General features: G+C 33.5%; 1 protein-coding gene across 2 annotated transcripts in view; it reads right to left on the bottom strand.

Annotated features, from left to right (window-relative positions):
• Positions 1-20,801, bottom strand: part of LOC133195809 (ubiquitin carboxyl-terminal hydrolase 15-like) — a 427,782-nt gene that overhangs the window by 58,062 nt on the left and 348,919 nt on the right. Inside the window, exons 14-15 of one of the 2 annotated variants that reach the window (XM_061331759.1) lie at positions 20,356-20,486; positions 3,595-3,811 (exon numbers count right to left, since the gene is read on the bottom strand). In XM_061331759.1, coding sequence (XP_061187743.1) covers positions 3,595-3,811; positions 20,356-20,486 — 348 coding nt within the window. The remainder of the gene's footprint in view (positions 1-3,594; positions 3,812-20,355; positions 20,487-20,801) is intronic. The other variant, XM_061331760.1, reaches the window with a different exon arrangement.

Here is a 20,801-nt window from a genome sequence, read left to right as displayed (position 1 = left end):
CCCCATACAACCCCAGAGGGTCATCATTTGAACAAATATGAATTTACACTACATGTACCTGACGATGCTTCCATATCAACATGAAAAAATAAGGCTTAGCCTTCTTGAGAAGAAGATTTTTGAAGTTTTTTTTTCTATATATTCCTATGTAAAACTCTGATCCCCCATTGTGGCCCAACCTTACACCCAGGGGTCATTATTTGAACAAGCTTGAATCTACATTATGTAAAAAAAGATTCTTATAAGTTTCAACTTTTTGGTCCAGTGGTTCTTGAGCAGAAGATCTTTAACATATGCCACCAAATTTTCACTATTTCTGAATTATCTCCCCATGAATGAGAGTGTGGCCCTCCATTTGAACAAATTGGAGCCCCTTCACCCAAGGATGCTTTGTGGCAAGTTTGGTTGAAATGGCCTTGTGGTTCTGGAGAAGAAGTCGAAAATGTGAAAAGTTTACAGTAGGATGGTCAGACAAACAGACAGACAGACGGACTACAGAAAAAATGTGATCAGAAAAGCTCACTTGAGCTTTCAGTTCAGGTGAGTTAAAAATTAAACAGTTATTCCTTATATTTATATATGACCTGCTGACTGTCTGTCAACACAACATGAAACAAATCAATCACTGCTTTTCTTTCTTGCAGTAGAGATGTTTCTACGCATATTTTTGTTTACCTCTGTAATATACCTTTTGTTGGTTTTCATTGTGTAGAGAATTCTACACAGATCACTCTCAATCACAGTTTTATAAGTGAAACAAGAGGCCCATGGGCCACATCACTCGCTCACCTGAGCACATTGGCTAGGAAAAAACAGAATTCAGTTCAGTATTGAACGGGGGGGGGGGGCAAACTTTAATTTACACTACCTCAGGATGATTCCATTTCAATATTACTAATCATGGCTTTGATGTTCTTAAACAGAAGAATTTTAAAGATTTTTTCCCTATGTTTTCCTATATAAAACTCAGTGAACTCTCATGTGGCCCCACCCTACATTTAAACAAATTTGAATCCACACTACCTGAGACTGTTTCTATATTAATATGACTAATTGTGGTTTTGCTGTTCTTGAGTAGAAGATTTTTTCAAGATTTCTATATAATTTTATGCAAAACTCTGACCCTCTGTTGTGCCCCCAACCCCTGGGAGTCATAGTTTGAACAAACTTGATTCTACAAAACCTAAAGTTGCTTCTGTATAAATATGACTAATAATGGCTTAGTTTCTTGAGAATATTTCAAATATATTAAATATTAAAAATTTTCCTATGTAACATGTATGATCAGGTTTTTACAAGAGATGTCTAGGTTTTCCTTTTACTCTGTCTGAGTAAATCATTGGAATGATTATTAAGACACCTGTCTGATGGTATATCACAGTACTTAAATTTTGTCTTATCTAGAGACAGGGACTGGGTAAGGTACTACTTGCACCGTGTTTCTCCCCTAGGTTCCCATTGATAGATAAGAACCGAGTGTCTCCCCAGTCAATCTTCTTCAGATTTACTACATCCAGAACTTAGCATCAATTTCTTAGGATACTTGCAACTGGTGTTCACAACTTTTAAGAACTAAGAATAAATTTTACAAGTATAATAGAAATTACATGTAATTCAACATATGTGTATTAGAAATTATAACATTAAAATTCTAAACTTACATACATACAATTGCGTCATTAAAAAAAAACTGTGAATATTAGAAAATCTTTTGAGATTTGTTGCTAAAAATGTGTGATCCAAGTATTTAAAAAGCTATTCTTAAGGTTTTCCATCCCTAATAAACCAAATTCTCTATCCTTAAATGTCCATCACTAACATAATACTCTGATATCAATTTAAAGCATTTTACAGTAGAAAAGGATTTTTTAAGAGAAAGTTTCAAAAATGTAATTAACTAAGCAGTAATTAATAAACAAATATTGCATTGACGTCTATGGGGACAAGCAATTTTTTAAAAATAAAAATAATAAGAATATCAATAAATACTGTGGTGGAATGATGCATTAAAATAGAAATAGAATGACAATATTTTTATTATTATTTTTTATTCTTTTTTTAATTTTATTTTTTTAAAATTTTTATTTAATTTTTTTTACCAGATAAGGTTTTTAAAAATTGATTTCTTTTATTAATTAAAAACAGAGGGAGATAACTCTTACCAAAATTCAAAGTCATAAATTAGGACACATCCCACCCTCACATGCTAATAGTAATAAATGGGAATTAGGTTTAAATATACCGAATATTCAACCCCTACACATCTGTTATGTATTCAATTTCATTGAATCTGTTGCTATTAGGGATGGAATACCTTAACTACTTTATTGCTGACTCAACATCCAACTCTTTCAGCTAGCTTCTGAATGCCCAACTTTCCCAAAGCTTTGCCTTATATACCCTTTGGTTTGGCTAGTCCATTCCAAGGATTGTCAGGTCATTCCTCTATTTGAAGTTTTCAATGCATTTTACTCAAATGCTCCATAACCATTACACCTATATATTCCTGTGTTAAACTTTGACCCACTGTTTTGGCCCCGCCCTACCCTCGGGGATCATTATTTAAACAAACTTGAATCTACACTACCTGAGGATACTTCTGTATTAATATGACTAGTAATGGCTTAGCTCTTCTTGAGAAGAAGATTTTTAAAGATATTTCCTACATACTTTGACCCACCGTTTTGGCCCCGCCCTACCCTCGGGGATCATGATTTAAACAAACTTGAATCTAAACTACCTGAGGATACTTCTGAATTAATACGACTAGTAATGGCTTAGTTGTTCTTGAGAAGATTTTTAAAGATATTTCCTATATATTCCTATGGTAAACTTTGACCCCCTGTTGTGCCCTACCCCTGGGGGTCATGATTGGAACAAACTTGAATCTACACCTGAAGATATGTCTATTATAATATGACTAATCATGGCTTTGCTGTTCTCAAGAAGAAGACTTTTAAAGACATTTCCTATATATTCCTGTAAAATGCAAAACTTTGACCCCCTCTTGTGGCCCTGCCCTACCCCGGGGGTTATGATATGAACGGATTTGAATCTAGTGTATGAAATGAAGCTTTGACATAAGTTTCATCTTTTCTTGCCCAGTGGTTCTTGAGAAGAAGATTTTTAAATGATGCCAACAAATTTTCACAAATTCTTAAATATCTCCCTTGAAAGAGGGCACAGCACTTCCTGTGAAAAAATTTAATCCCCTCCACCCAAGGATGCTTTGTGCCAAGTTTGGTTGAAATTGGCCCTGTGGTTCTTGAGAAAAAGTCGAAAATATGAAAAGTTAACATACTACAGATGACAGACAGACGCTGTACACTCTTTGATCAGAAAAGCTCACTTGAGCCTTGGCTCAGGTGAGCTAATTTTAACCAGATGACTTAAACCTTTTTTCTCCAAATAACAGTGACTTGTCAATGTCCTTAACAGTTCTTATTTTTAGAATTTCACAGGGCAAAATATTGCTTTTAGACAATTATGCTCTTTGCAATTCTTAATTACAAATAATGTTCACTTCAATACATGCAGGCCTAAGTTGATAACACATCCTTACTTCTGTGACATGGTTCCAAACCACAGTAAAACTTACCACTAATTTTTAGAGGATTTCCATCATCTTTGATTTTATAGTCAAGTTCTGCACTGCCGTAAGAGTTAACCATTGTAAACTTTACCAAACGTTCTGACTGATTATTGAATTGACCATTATTTCCCATTTCTTTAGTAGACACACTGCTACATTCCGAGTTCAAATCCGTGCTTGATGACAGTGGGCAGGATATTGATGTTGAAACTTCCATTTCTGAAAAAAGATGTAAGAAGTTTTATGAATCTTTAGTTAGTTAGAAATAACAAGAGGCACAGGGGCTACAGTCTTCACTTGAGTAACTTTTGCCCCACTGTTCCAAACTTTTCCAAGAATTAATTATTTAAAAAAAATTATGGATTAAAAAACTTTTGGCCCCTCTTGACCCCTAATGTAATGAGTCAGCCCTTTTTTCTTGATATCATATAAAAGATCTTTTAATTCTACACAATTTCTGTTCAATATGTTTTAAGAAAATATTCAGAGTTTAAAAGATATGATACAAAATATCTCTAAAATTCACTCATGATTGTGTCCTATATTTTGACCCCTAGCCACCTTCCATAGTAGGCATTTCTGGAAAATTTGAAGACCCAAGTGCACCACTTCAACATGTCCTATATATTTGCTGAAAATTTCAACTCTCTAACTTAAACCGTTTTCGACTTCTGGATCAGACAAAATGACCCTCTAAAAATTGATTCAAGGGCGATAACTTCCAAAGGAAGTGAATATTGAGGATTTGAACAAAAAAAGATCATCTTCTGACTGAAAATTTCAAGAAAATCTATCGAACCATTTACGAGAAATCTTTCGCACAAAAATTGTAAAGAAAAAGTGGAATAATAAGTAGATGCGATCTCGTTGCAAGCAATGAGTGGGTCTTCCATCTGATTTTTAGCTCACCTGAGCTGAAAGCTCAAGTGAGCTTTTCTGATCACATTTTGTCTGTAGTCTGTCTGTCTGTCTGTCTGTCCGTCCGTCTGTAAACTTTTCACATTTCCAACTTCTTCTCCAGAAAACTGGGCCAATCTTAACCAAACTTGCCACAAAGCATCCCTGGGTGAAGGGGATTCAAGTTTGTTCAAATGAAGGGCCATGCCCTCATTCAAGGGGAGATAATTCAGAAATAGTGAAAATTTGGTGGCATAGTTTAAAAATCTTCTTCTCCAGAACCAATGGCCAAAAAAAGTTGAAACTTATAGGAAACCTTTGTTATATAGTGTAGATTCAAGTTTGTTCAAATCATGACCCCTGGGGATAGGGAGGGGCCACAATGGGGGATCAAAGTTTTACATAGAAATATATAGGAAAAAACTTTAAAAATCTTCTTTTCAAGAACAGCAAAGCCATTATTTGTTATATTGATATGGAAGCATTCTCAGGTATTGTAGATTCAAGCTTATTCAAATCATGACCCCCGGGGGTTGGGTGGGGTCACAATGAGGGATCAAAGTTTTACATTGGAATATATAGGGAAAAACTTTAAAAATCTTCTTCTCAGGAACAGCAAAGTCTTGTTTAGTCATATTTGATATGGAAGCATCTTCAAATAATGTAGATTCAAGTTTATTCAAATTATGTCCCCCGGGGGTAGGGTAGGGTCACAATGGGGGATCAAAGTATATAGGAAAAAAATCTTTAAAAATCTTCTTCTCAAGAACAGCAAAACATTGTTTAGCCATATTGATATGTAAGCATCCTCAGATAGCGTAGATTTAAGTTTGTTCAAATCATGACCCCTGGGGTTAGGGTGGGGCCACAATAGGGGTTCAAAGTTTTACAAAGGAATATATTGGGAAAAAAACTTCAAAAATCTTCTTCTCAAGAACATCAAAGTCTTGTTTAGTCATATTGATATATAAGCATTCTCAGGTAGTATAGATTCAAATTTGTTCAAATCATGACCCCTGGGGTAGGGTGGGGCCACAAGGGGGGTCAAAGTTTTACATAAAAATATAGGAAAAAATTTTAAAAATCTTCTCTCAAGAACAGCAAAGCCATATTTAGTCATATTGAAATGGAAGCATTTTCAGGTATTGTAGATTCAAGTTTGTTCAAATCATGATCCCCGGGGGTAGGGTCGGGTCATAATGGGGGATTTAAGTTTTACATAGAGGGAAAAATTCTTTGTCTCAAGAACAGCAAAGCCATGTTTAGTCATATTGATATGGAAGCATCATCGGGTAGTGTAAATTAAATTTTGTTCCACTGATTACCTCTGGAGGTAGGGAGGGGCCACAATGGGGTATCAAATTTTTACAAAGAAATATATAGGAAAAAATCTTTTAAAAATCTTCTACTCAAGAACAGCAAAGCCATTTGTTATATTGATATGGAAGCATCCTCAGGTAGTTTAAAATTCAAACCCCCCCCTCCCATGTATACTTTTCAATACTGAATTGATTTGTGCTTTTTCCTAGCCATTGTGTTCAGGTGAGCGATGTGGCCCAAGGGCCTCTTGTTGAACAGATGAGATAAGAATATGAGTGAGATTTTTTGTTCAAATATAATGATATGAATAAGACGAACAATTTTGCCTCAGTAATGTGTAATCAAATATCGAAAAATAAAGATCTACTGATTAAAGACTTTCGGCCCATCTTGGCCAATATTATGAGAGGTTAGCCCTTTTTTCCTGATATCATCTTAAAGCTCTCATGACTTTCAACATTTTTTGTTCAACAACTACTTAGAAATCTTTTTTCATTTCTGAGATATTTGCAATAGAAATATTAAGGGGTCAGCCCTTCAAGTTCTAAATGGGGACATTTAGCAAAGATTGAAAGATTGGTCATTGTTAAGAACATTATTTGAACGTCTTTTATTCTATATTGCTTACCAAAATATTCCTCCTTTTCAAAATATATTGTACCTAAGATTCACCAATATGGCCCCCAATGACCCCTTATTGGGTAACATATAATGCCAACATCATGTTATGTAGTTAAGAGTGTGTGATGAACTGTTTTGCTTCAGAAATGTATTACAAAATATTGATCATTAAAGAGTTATTAATCAAATACTTTCGGCCTTTCTCAGCCCCTTATTTGAGGGGTAGCCCCTTTTTCTTGATATCATCTTAAAGCTCTCATGATTTTGAACACTTTTTGTTCAGAAATTCTTACTCATTTTCGAGATATATGCAAAGGAAATATTGAGGCTGGTCCTTCAACTCCTTAATGAGGACGTTTAGAAAAAATTGAAATGTTACATATCGTTTAGAACCTTATTTTGAACATCTTTTATTCAATAAACATTTTTGCATTCAATATTGCATATCAAAATATCTCCCACTTTTGAGATATAGAGTGCCAAAGATTTGTCAATCTGGCCCCTTTCGGACCCTAATTATGTAACATGATGTAAATATTATAATATTTAGTTGTAGATTGTTAAGATAAACATTTTTGCTTAAGTGCTGTATTACAAAATATTGATCGTTAAAGAGTTATGTATTAAAGACTTTTGACCCTCGTGTTGAATTTTAAACTACCTGATGATGCTTCCATGTCAATATATGTACAACAAATGGCTTTGTTGTACATGTACTTGAGAAAATTTTAAAAAATTTTTCCCATATATTCCTTTGTAAAAATTTGATCCCCCATTGTGGCTCCTCCCTATCCCAGAGGTCATCATTTGAACAAACTTGAATCTACACTACCCGAGGATGCTTCCATATCAATATGACTGAACATAGCTTTTCTGTTCTTGAGAAGAAATATTTTTTCTATGTGTTCTTATGTAAAACTTTCGATCCCCATTGGGCCCCACCCTACCCCTGGGGGTTATCATTTGAAAAATAATTGAATTTGCACTACCTAAGGATGCTTCCATATCAAAATGACTAAACATGATTTTCATTTCTTGAGAAAAAGATATTTTCCAATATGTTCTTATGTAAAATTTTGATCCCCCATTGTGGCCCATTCCTATCCCTGGGGTTCACCATTTTAACAAACTTGAATCTACACTACCTGAAGATGCTTCCATATCAAAATAACTAATCATTGCTTTGCAGTTCTTCATCAGAAGATACCTTCCTATATATTTCTATTTCAGACATTGATCCTCCATTGTGGCCCCGCCCTACCCTAGGGGGTCATGATTTGAACAAACTTAAATCTACATTACCTGAGGATACTTCCACAAAAATATGATCAATCAGGGCTTTGCTGTTCCTGAGAAGAAGATTTTTAAAGATTTTTCCTATATATTTCTATGTAAAACTTTGATCCTCCATTGTGGCCCCGCCCTACCCCCAGGGGTCATGATTTGGACAAATTTGAATCTACGCTACTAGATAATGCTTCCATATAAATATGACTCATCATGTCTTTGCTGTTCTTGAGAAGAAGATTTTTAAAGGTTTTTCCTATATATTTCTATGTTAAACTTTGATCCTTTATTGTTGCCCCGCCCTATCCCCGGGGGTCATGATTTGAACAAACTTAAATCTACACAACCTGAGGATACTTCCACAAAAATATGATCAATCAGAGCTTTGCTGTTTCTGAGAAGAAGATTTTTAAAGATTTTTCCTATATATTTCTATGTAAAACTTTGATCCTCCATTGTGGTCCCGCCCTATCCCCGGGGGTCATGATTTGAACAAACTTGAATATACACTACCAGAGGATGCTTCCATATAAATATGACTCATCATGTCTTTGCTGTTCTTGAGAAGAAGATTTTTAAAGGTTTTTCCTATATATTTCTATGTTAAACTTTGATCCTTTATTGTTGCCCCGCCCTACCCCCAGGGGTCATGATTTGGACAAACTTGAATATACAATACTTGAGGATGCTCCCATATAAATATGACCAATTAGGGCTTTGCTGTTCTTGAGAAGAAGATTTTTAAAGATTTTTCCTATATATTTGTATGGAAAACTGTGATCCTCCATTGCGGCCCTGCCCTACCCCCGGGGGTCATGATTTGAACTAACTTGAATTTAAACTACCTGAGGATGCTTCAATTTGAGTTTCAATTTCCCTGGCCCTGTGGTTCTTGAGAAGAAGATTTTTAAAAGATGCTATTAATTTTTCACTAATTTTTTATTATCTCCCCTTGAAAGAGGGCGTGGCCCTTCATTTGAACAAACTTGAATCTCCTTCACCCAAGGATACTTTGTGGCAAGTTTGGTTGAAATTGGCCCACTGGTTCTTGAGAAGAAGTTGAAAATGTGAAAAGTTTACAGACGGATGGACAGACAGAGAGACGGACTACAGAAAAAATGTGTGATCAGAAAAGCTCACTTGAGCCTTCAGTTCAGGTGAGCTAAAAATGTCTGGAAAATTCACTCCTGATTCATGTCCTTAATTTTGACCCCTACCGAGCTTCCACACTAGGCACTTTCGGAAATATTGAAAATCTAGATGCAAAAATTAAACATGTCGTCTATAATCGCTGAAAATTTCAGTGTCTTTAGCTTTTGCCATTTTTGTGCCATCAAAACGGTCATCTTAAAATCAAATGGAAGGGTGATAAATTCTGACCAGAAGTGATTTTGAGAATTTGAACAAAAAAGGATAATTTTCAGATCAGAACGCAATACCCCCAAAAATTTCATGAAAATCGATGGAACCATTTGCGAGATATCTTCTGCACAAAAATTGTAAAGAAAAAGTGGAATAATAATAATAAAAGTGAAAAAGAAACAATGCAATAATAGAAGGGTCTTCCATTGGAGATGGAAGATCCTTATAAAAGTGAACTAGATGTGATCTAATTGCGAGCAACGAGTGGGTCTTCTGTCCAATTTTTGATAAGATGAGATAAGAGTTTAACTGAGATTTTTTTTCAAATAAAATGATATAAATAAATTGTTAAGACAAACAATTTCGCTTCAATAATGTGTAACAAATTAATGATCATTTAAGAGTTATAGATTAAATACTTTTGGCCCTTACTGGCCCCTAATATGATGGGTCAGACCCTTCTTTTGATATCATCTTAAAGCTCTCATGATTTTGAACACTTGTTTATTTCAAAATTCTTTTTTGTTTCCAAGATATATGCAAAAGAAATATTGCCGACCTTTCAAGTCCTAAATGGGGACGTTTAGTAAAAATTGAAAGATTGCATATTGTTCAGAACATTATTTTGAACATCTTTTATTCAATATTGCTTATCGAAACATTTTCCACTTGCAAGATATACAGCGTCAAAGATTGAGCATTTGTGCATTTAGCTCTTGTGGCCTGTAATTACGTAACATGTGATGTAAATATCATTATATAGTTGTAAATTGTTGAGAAACACTTTTGCTTCAGTAATGTATTACAAAATATTGATCATTATAGAGTAGGGCTGCATAATAATATCGATATTCCAGAATATTGCGATTCATTAACAAAAAATATTGTATTGCAATATGTTTTTCCAGTACCGGTACATCAGTAAAATCCTTGGTCTTTGGATTTCTAAAGTGAAATATGAAATTTAAGATGCCAAAAATGCTTTCAATCATTCCAAACAATAAGGTTGCTGTTGTATGGTTGTATTTTGCAAAACTGAAGTGAAATCGATAAGATTTTTTTTTTTTTGCTACAATGTATTTATAATTAACATGTAGTTTTATTCACTCTGATTATGAATGGAAGTTAATAAAATAAGTAAAGAGCATTTTAACTGTTATTAAAATATTGCAATACAGTTTAAAATATCGCAAAATATTGCAATACGAAATTCCAAGCCGATACCCAGCCCTATATAAAATTAATGATTAAAGACCTCTGGCTCCTTACGGCCCCTTTTTTGAGAGGCAAGCCCCAAGCCCCCTTTTTTTTATATCACTGTAAAGCTCTCATGATTTTGAACACTTTTTGTTCGACAATTATTTAGAAATTCTTTTTTGTTACTGAGATATTCACTGTGTAGAAACGGACTAGGGTAAAGTGCGTTACCCTAGTCCAGGATGGCGATATGCAAAACGCTTCAAATTTTCTCGTACTAAAAATTGGTGATTTCTAGCTTAAAGTTTTACTTTATTTTGCACCAATCTGTCGGGCAGCTTCAGTTTTACATGCTTGCATGGAGATTGTATTCAACTTTAGCGTAATTAAAAAGAAAATGCGCGTCAAAGTTTTGCTGCAGATTAGGGTCAAGTTTCTGAACGATTTATTTACAATTAGGGTAAAGTTTTTTCGAGACTAGGGTAAAGTTATTTATTGTACAACCTGATAGTGCACGATTTTGTTTTTTTAACTGCTTTATACAATTAATATAGTTGGAAAAGGCTTTCTCGAACGTGTTCAAGAACTGTTGCTTCCACAAAGATATTATACCGGTTGCTATTTTTTTTAATAACCACAATTTCCATACAAAATATTACTCTTATTATGAACGTTATATTTTCCGTTTCATGTACATGTATTATTTTATTGTTAAATAAATATACATGTATAAATGATGTAATGAATTTATTTGATTTAACTTTCAGTATTGTTTCCTGTAAAAATCTAAATCTACTTTGCATCTTTTAATCCCCACTTTGAGCGAAATCATCGAAAATTTCTCATCAACCTATATGTCTAATTTGCATTAACATATTAACATATACTCGACGGTGACAGAATGTTAAAGCTGAATTATGGGTAATTGAAATAAACTTTTATCAACTGAAATGCAAAAATAACAAACAATATTTATGCTCAAAACCCTATTAAACAATACAGATTGCGAATTGAGCAAACAAGGACCTCGGAAAACATCAGAGGTGAGATCAGGTGTCATGGGGAGTAGGCATCTTTCGATTTGTCACCTCCGCTATGTATCCTTCGTTGTAATCGGCTAAATGGAAATTGTGTTCACAATTCAGTAACACAACAATGAACTAATAATTTATATGAAAGTCATTAGTCAACATTCAAGTTAACAAGATAATATATTTGCTAACAAGATCATTGCATTGACCACAGAATTTGCGAAATGTTAGCTTTTAAATGAAATGGTTGATACCATTGTGTCATCAACTGATTCGTCAGCAGTCTGTCTCGTTTGAGATATTGTTCATACGAAAACATGCTTTTGCTCATCGAATCCACTGACGAAATAAACCCCATATGCAGGAAAAATGATATATTGCTACATAAATATGGGAAATTGATGAAAGAAGAGTTGGAGTCGTCACGTTTATCATAAACTTTTAAGCTTTGGTTTTAGTTTATTACCATCAATGTCTTTTTTGAGTAAAACATCCAAATATGTAATGTGTCAGAATATGTGGTGTCTTTTATTGAGTTTAATGGGACATAACAAATCAATGCTTGAATGTTTATTGACGAAACGTCATCAATATATCTAATTAATCTGGAGGTCACAGCAAGAGACTTTTTTACACTATAGATCACAAACATGGAAACAAGTGTCGGATGTTGTTTTATAGTATAAAAATGTAAATTGTGAAGATATCAAACATTGATAAATCTCATAAATCTGTAAACAAAACTAAACATGTAGATGTATTGACAATTGTGCAATGATGAGGACATAGCCCTTACAAAATGATTTTGAGAAATATGATGTAATATAGTAGTCGAACTAAACACCTCCATCACAAAAGAGCGCACTTTTTGTTCGGAAAGACTTTCTATGCATTGCTGAAAGATTGAACTTAAGTGTTCTGATTTTCTAAGAATAATTTATTGAATGCTTGAATACCAAATGCTTTTTTTCTGAGTTAAGAATATTTTATGTACTTAGGTGCAATTTTTATGAAAAAACTTGCACAAGTTTTCTCAATCTAAGCTCAGTTTAATCTGCATTTATCTTACTTCTGACAAATGCTTTTGTTTACCAAAGTTTTCTCAATAGGAACAGCAAAGTTTATTTTGCCCGTTTTTCTCAGTCTAGGATAAGGCGTAAAAGTGCTAGTAAAATAACATTTTCTGTATAATATGCAAATCTAAAAACAAAAAAGTAAGAGAGAGAGTATACACATAAGTTGATGATACAAGATATCAACCATCTCGTTTAAAGTCGACATTTCACAAATTCCATGTTTGATACAATGACCTTGTTTGCAAAATTAACACAATCTATCGTTAAGTCGAATGTTTACTGACTTTTTTCATATGAATTGTCAGGCCATTTTTTTTTTCATTTACCTGATCATGACAGAGTACAGGGCAGGTTTTACCGGTGGACAGAGTATGTTCATTCCTCCATGCCACCTCTGTTTTCACTTTACAGAGACCCATATTTGCTCTGCTCATGATTTGTATTGTTTAAATTGGATTTTGGGTATGATTTCTGTTCGTTTTTTTTTCACTGTCATTGATGATACTTTAATTGATCTGTAGATATTTGAAAAGTTTTTCGCTGTATCTAAATCAACAGAACACTGTTTTCAAAACTTAATTTGTTTTATAAACAGAAACCTAAAGTGATTTGAACAAAATTAGTCCACTGAACTATTCCAAAAAATGTCAGCGCACTGAGAATTTTTCAATTACATAGTTTTTGGTGCAATGAATTATGAATTTACTGGCAGAATGCGTTTTGAGTCTGCTGAAATAGCATTTTTTTAAAAACCCTGAAACAGGTAAAATGACATTTTACACATGCTTTACCCTAATCACTCAAATAGGTCACAAAATCTTTACCCTAGTCGTAAATTTGCGTTACCCTAATCTTGATCAAATTTTCTACCCATAATTTGGCTTTAACCAGCACAGATCATGCAGAATTTTTGCAATAGTTACATTATATAAAATAATTAAACTAAAACCATCCATTACATAATGTAAGCCTGTATAATGTGTAAACTGAGTGCAAAATAATCGAAGCGTATTTGTCTGTCGCCATCTTGGACAAGGGTAACGCACTTTACCCTAGTCCGTTTCTACACAGTGATATTTAGGGGCTGGCCCTTCAATGCCTTAATGGGGATGTTAAGCAAAAATTGGAAGGTTGCATATTGTTCAGAACATTATTTTGAACATCTTTTGTTCAGTATTGCATATCAAAATATTTCCCACTTTCCAGATATAAATTAAGCATCAAAGATTTAGCATTCTGGCCCCTAATTATGTAACATATGATGTGAATAAAGTTGTAAATTCTTGAGATAAACATTTTTTGCTTCAGTTATATATGATAAAATATTGATGGTTAAACAGTTATAGATTTAAGTTTTTTGGCCCCTCTGAGACCCTAATTTGAGTGGTGACGTCACCCCCTATTTCTTGATATCAAATGAAAGATCTTTTGATTTTGAATACTTTTTGTTCAACAACTACCATATACTCGCCTGTAAGTCTGTATTTTGGGAGTTAAATTATGGTCCAAAATTCTATGTCCGACTTATAGGCGAGTCATAAAAAATTATAAACTTGTCCGACGATTATTGTTGAATTAAGTCTGGAATATCATTTTCGTATCTAAGATTATGCATGATGTACAAGTATTTACATATTTCAATAATTTTATTTTCATCTTAAGTGTGCATTACTTATTTTTTTTAATGATTTAAAATTAAATAATGGCTTCATTTCTAGAAAAAAAAAATTACTTAAACCAGGTTAAAACATCATTAAAACATTGATTTGAAATTGTCAGCTGGTTCTTGCAAAAAGTTGTACCGACGTATATGCAGGTCAATGGCAAATCTCTAAAAAATAACCTCAAAAATTACAACTGACTTATAGGCAGACCGACTTATAGGCGAGTATATATGGTAATTAGAAGTTCGTTTTTGTTTTCAAGTTCTATAGAAAAGAAATACTTAGGGGCCAGCCCTTCAAGTCCTTAATGGGGCCATTTTCAAAAGATTGAAAGGTTGCATATTGTTCAAAACATTTCACTTAGCATCTTTTATTCAATATTGCTTATCAAAATAGTTCCCCTTTTTGAGATATAAAGTGTCAAAAATTTAGCATTCTGGCCCCTTTTGGCCCCTAACAACGTAACATATGATCAAAATTTTATATTTTATAGTTGCAGATTGTTAAGATAAACATTGTTGCTTAAGTAAATGTATGACAAAATATTGATTGTTAAAGAGTTAAAGATGAAAGAATTTTGGCCCCTCTGAGCCCCTAATGTGAGGGGTAAGTCCCATTTTCTTCATAACATGTTAAAGGTCTTGTCATTCTGCACAAAGATTGTTCAGTATGTTTTAACAAAAGAATTATAGTTTAAAAGATATGATACAAAATGTCCTGAAAATTCACTCATGATTCGTGTCCTAAATTTCAACCCCTACTGATCTTTCATACTAGGCACTTCCTGAAAATTTGTAAACCCAGGTGCACAATGGCAACATGTCCGCTATCAATGCTCTAGCTTAAGCATGTTTCTGAGTTCCATCACAGACAAGGAGGTCCTCTGAATTTTGATTAAAGGGCAATAACTTCTGATTGGAAGTCAATTTAAAAAAATTGAGAAAAAAATACAAGGTTCAGATAAAAATATATCTTCCCTGAAATTTTTAAGTAAATCAATCAAGCCATCTCCAAGATATCTTCTGCACAAAAATTGTAAAGAAAAAAAAAAGAATAATAAAGGTAAAAAAAAAAACCCTAAGAATAATAGAAGGGTCTTCTGCAGAAGATGGAAGACCCCAATAAAAAAAAGATATCTTTATCTATATCTTGTTTTTAGAATTTAATAAAATCATAACTCATTGTGTATTTTACCAAAATAAACTACGAACGTTATTTAAATCCACATTTCTGAGAATGTAAACATCATTCAGAATTGACCTTGACTTCAAAACAAACTTCATTTGTAGACAGAGCTAGGTGTTAATTAATCTCAATCTGACAGATAAAGATAATGCTTCAGATTTTCTTCAAGAGGAAAGTTAATTAATACCATGGGACTCATTGCAGCTCTCAATAGGAACATTCTAAGCAGTTATCTCTCTTTGCCCATTCATTCTTATATAAAGTTAAGGAGTCTACCCCACCACCCCAGCTCAAAGCCAGATGACATAGAGAACCAAACATAGAGAACTGTCTACCGTAAATCTGGAATTTTTTTTTTTACATCAATTTATTTTTGCTAATCTTGGTCAAAAACCTATAGATTAATTTCTATGTTTGAAAATCTTGTGAATTGTCATTGATGCTAAAATTAAAAAGGGTTAAAATTTTCATAACAGTTTATAAGTTGCACATGTTCATATAATTACGCATGTACATACAATATTAAATGATGCCAACGTTCAAGAATCAGATTATAAATTAGGCATGTACATACAATAAATTATGCATTTACACACAATATTATATGATGCCAACGTTCAAAAAATCAGATAAAAATATTAGAAGAGATAACACATCTAAACTGTTCAAAGTTTTCATAATTTACATTTTATTAAATCATGCATGTACATAAATTTATAAAACGATGTCAGCTTTAAGTAACCTTCAGACAAAAACATTCTCTATACCAGGTATAAGAAAAAAAACAAAATTAAGCCATTAAAAAAGTCAAGTTTTGCTGTGACACAGTGACACTTTCAACTCAAAACTATATCCAATATGAAAAATAACAAAGTCACGAGTATTTTCACATGTGTATGAAAAGGTTTAAAACATTTTAACCTAACTGTACATCATAGTTTTTCTTCCCAACAAAGTACTCTATGACAATCAAGAAATTGTCATCATTGGCAAGTTTTATGTTACAGACAATTGATGGGCATAGTTGCCAACTCACCCGATTTCGTCGACTTACACCTGATTTTTTAGCGTAATCTGATTATTTTTTACCACACAGCAGGTCATACTTTTCACCTGATTTTTGCTGAACAACCCGAAAATCTCCCCATTTCTGGATTTGGTTTGTAATTTAGTTTGCAAGTGTCGTTTCCAGTTATCAAGCCAAGTAAATAATGCCAATGGCTAAGTACAGTAGGTTGTGTATCAGTAAATAATTGATGCTGGTGTTAACAATTATCTGGGAGATGTTTGACAAATCAAAGTTTGAAGTCATTATAAACTGGCTTCCAACAGAATGAGATATTGTTTTCAGGGCCAGCAGGAACAAAACTAACAAGACGCCAAGGGCCTTGAATCGCTCTTCTGATAAACTGTTCAACCTATCACTTCTATTTGAAGCCTCTAAGTATCCTGTTATATTTAGATAAGCCCTTGAAATTCCAAAGGTAGGTCATCATGACCTACATTTTAGATGAAACACTCTGAGAACTCAAGATGATTCTAAGCCAATTAGTACCTGAGAGTTGGTCATAGTGACCTACTTATCACTTGTAATTCTCTGAGGACCCAAGATGCATAAACTGACAAAGTTTGATGATTCTAAGCCAATAAGTACCTGAAATATTTAAATAAAGCCATAAAATTTCAAAAATAGGTCACAGTGACCTCCTTTTCAGTCGACTAACTCTGCAGACCCAAGATGCATCAACTGACAAAGTTTGATGATTCTAAGCCAATTAGTACCTGAAATATTTAATTAAAGCCATAAATTTTCAAAAGTAGGTCATGGTGACCTACATTTCAGTCAACCTACTTGTAAGACCCAAGATGCATCAACTGACAAAAGTTTGATGATTCTTAGCTAATTAGTACCCGAAATATTTAATTATAGTCATATAAATTGAAAAGAAGGTCACGGTGACCTACTTTTCAATCGACATACTGCGAGGATCCAAGATATATCAACTGACAAATTTTGATGATTCTAAGCCAATTAGTACCTGAAAATATTGAATACAGCCATAAAATTTCAAAAAATAGGTCACAGTGACCTACTTTTCAGTTGTCATACTCCAAGAACCCAAGATGCATCAACTGACAAAGTTTGATGATTCTGAGTCAATTAGTTACTGAGAATATTTAATTAAAGCCATAAATTTTCAAAAGAAGGTCATGGTGACCTACTTTTCAGTCAACCTACTCGAAGATCCAAGATGCATCAACTGACAGATTTTGATGATTCTAAGCCAATTTGTACCTGAAATATTTAATTATAGTCATATAAATTGAAAAGTAGGTCATAGTGACCTACTTTTCAGTCGACCTTCTGTGATGAATTAAGATGCATCAACTTACAAAGTTTTCTGATCATAGGCCTTAAAATGTCCAAATTATGCCTCTAAAATGCTTTGAAATTGAATGCCTGCAAAGTTCAAAAAGGAGGTCACTGTGACCTACTTTTTAATAAATATGTTTTATGGCCCCAAGATACATCATCTTACAAGATTTAATTTATTCTAAACCTCTCGGTATTCGAATTAATGACCTTAATTGTTTTGAAAAAGATTCGCCATAAAATTCAAAAGTAGGTCAAGGTGACCTACATTTTAGTTGATGTACTTCGAGGACCCAAGATACATCAAATGACAAAGTTTGATGATCATAGGCCTTAAATTGTTCAAAATATGCCTCTAAATCATTTTGAAAAAGAATGGCCGCAAAATTTAAAAAGTAGGTCACCGTGACCTACTTTTGAGTCAACATGATATGAGGTCCTTAGATGCATCAACTGACAAGATTTGATGATCCTAGTCCTTATAGTAAGCAAAATATCAACATTTTTAATAAAATGTTCTTTTTGGTCAACTTTGAAGTGACCTTGAGACCACGCCCTTTGCCCCAGGGTGATGCCTTGAAAAATTTTTAATCTATAACATATCCTCATCCTTTTTTGTAAGTTTGGTGATAATCTTGGTTCTTGAGAAGAAGATTTTTTAGCAACCAGTACATTTGCAGTACATTTGTTTCTATTTTCCTAATTATCTCCCCTTGTTTAAGGGTCACAAGCCTAGTTTTAGTATAAAAGGGAGCCCTTGGGCCAAGGATACCCTGTGACAAATTTGGCAATAATTGGCCAAGGGGTTCTTGAGTTATGGCCCATATTCTAAAATGTTTACACCCACCGCAGAAATGGCCATAGCATTAGCTCTTAGAGCCTTTGGTTCAGAAGAACTAAAGAAGTGTTAAAAAAAAGAAAGAAAGAAAAGCTACGATTTGTTGTTTGCAGCTATCAGAGTTTGTTTGTTTGTATATTGTTTAATGTCCCTCTCGAGAATTTTTCACTCATATGGAGACACCACCACTTGCTGGTGGAGAGCTGCAAATTTTGTCCTATACTCGGCACTTATGGCCATTGAGCAGTGAGGGATCTTTTTCGTGCCAACACCTACTGCGACATGGGACCTCAGTTTATATGGTCTCATCCGAAGGACCGGTCTCCACGTCCCACAGCGGGATTCGAACCTGCGACATAAGGATCAACTCCTTACTTCATAACTCTAGAGCAGATGCTCTAACCACTGTGCCACGCGTGTGACCTGTCGGAGTTTGGATTAATAATCGCGAAATTTCTTTTAATCATTTACCTTATACCCATATTTAAAGAAAGAGGTACAAGAAAAGATGTTCTTTGTATAAATTTATTAAATTAATATTATTACAGACAGGTTTTGATTCAATATGTTTTGGACAAATCCTGACATCTAAAATCTTCAAATTTCGATGACACATGCCACTCATGAGTCTACGGATGCATCGTTTTTAATAATCTTGCATCCCAAATAATTTTGCTGCGTCCAGTACACAGATTCTTGTGTTAATGAGAACCCTGTGACATACCCACCACTTATGATAATTGTATGTATAAAATATCAGAATAAATATTGAAAAATATTCTGTGATGGTAATTTTGTGGATTTTTCCTATCCACAGAATCCCGCAAAAATTGGACAACTGCAGAAAATACCTATTATATGGTATATTCCTACGTACAACTTTGATTGCTCATTGTGGCTCCTAACTTAATCCCCCTGGGGATCATAAATTGAATTTATTAAATTAATATTATTTACAGAAAGGTTTTGATTCAATATGTTTTAGACAAATCCTGACATCTAAAATCTTCAAATTTCGATGACACATGCGGAAAAATTAATCCAACTTGAATCTACACTAACTGGGGATACTTCCATATAAATACAAATAATCATAGCTTTACTATTCTTGAGAAGATCTTTTTCTTCAAATTCCTATGCAAAATTTCGATCACCATTGTGGCTCCTCCATCCCCCAAAGGGCATGATTTGAATTAAACTGAATCTACATTACCTAAGATGCTTCCATATAAATATGATCAGTCAAGGTTCTGCCAAAATTCTGAAACCTTCAGGCATATCAACAAGACATCACCAATGCAAATTCAATTCCAAAAGTTTTTCCTATGAAAATTGTTAGGAAATCAGGAAATCAAAATTTTGCACAAAAACATCATTTTTTTTGGTCCCCAAATGCCCCCAGGGTCAAAATTGAAATTCCAAAACCTTATTGCACATCTACAAGACTCTATCAATCACATTCCAAAATATGAATTGGCTACAATTGCACAAATTGTATGAGGAGTTCAGGAAATCAGGGTTTTTTTTTTTAAGAAAAACACTACTTTTTCTCTCATTTTGCTCCCAGGGTTAAAATAAAAGAAACTCAATCAGATTTTTGAACCCAAAGTTAAATTTTGCATTTTATACTTCCCTATAAATACATTTGGTATAGTCATACTTGAAGGAAAAAATCTGTATTGTGAATTTGTTACATGTACTTTAACAAATATTTTATATCGATATAATAAATTACGGATATAGCAAAGTAAATTCACAGGTCCCAAGAATGTTGTTATGACAGAGTTCCAGGGGTCTGTGTTTTATGCCCTCTTCACATATTTGTACTTTTTTTTAAAGATCAATCACTGTTTGTTATCCTCACCTTTCACATTTTGGATGTCTTATTTTACCCTCCCAAGAAAAGCTTACCTCCATTTTCGTTTTTTTCAGATTCCTCCTCATTGTCACTTTTATCATCAGTTCTTCTTTCATCCTTTTCAAGGTCTTTAAAATCATCAGCATTCCACAACTCATCCTTTGATGGAATTTGTACATAACGACTAAACAGAAACTTTAAATAGTAAGCTCAATTTTGTGTACATCCAGGTTGAGAATAGGAATAAATTTATTATCTTTAGTTAATAAGAACATAGGTTACTCAAAATAAGAGAAAATTCAAAGAAAGGATCACTTTGTTAATAACATAGCACAAACCAAAGAGATGGTGATTGGTTTTTTTTAAATATCTTACTGATTTCAATTCCAGTCCATCACTTTAGGCTAAAATATGTGAAGTATTTATTTCTCAGTTACATCATTTTATTACTGATCAATGCATCTTTTTATACACAACATAAACAAGAAATGACATTTCA

This window comes from Saccostrea echinata, unplaced genomic scaffold (assembly GCF_033153115.1).
Source record: "Saccostrea echinata isolate AGI-Se365-2 ecotype Australia unplaced genomic scaffold, CSIRO_AGI_Sech_v1 ptg000029l, whole genome shotgun sequence".
Classification (NCBI taxonomy): Eukaryota; Metazoa; Mollusca; class Bivalvia; order Ostreida; family Ostreidae; genus Saccostrea; species Saccostrea echinata.
The sequence above is the reverse complement of the archived record's forward strand: the minus strand, read 5'-3'. Positions and strand labels throughout refer to the sequence as shown.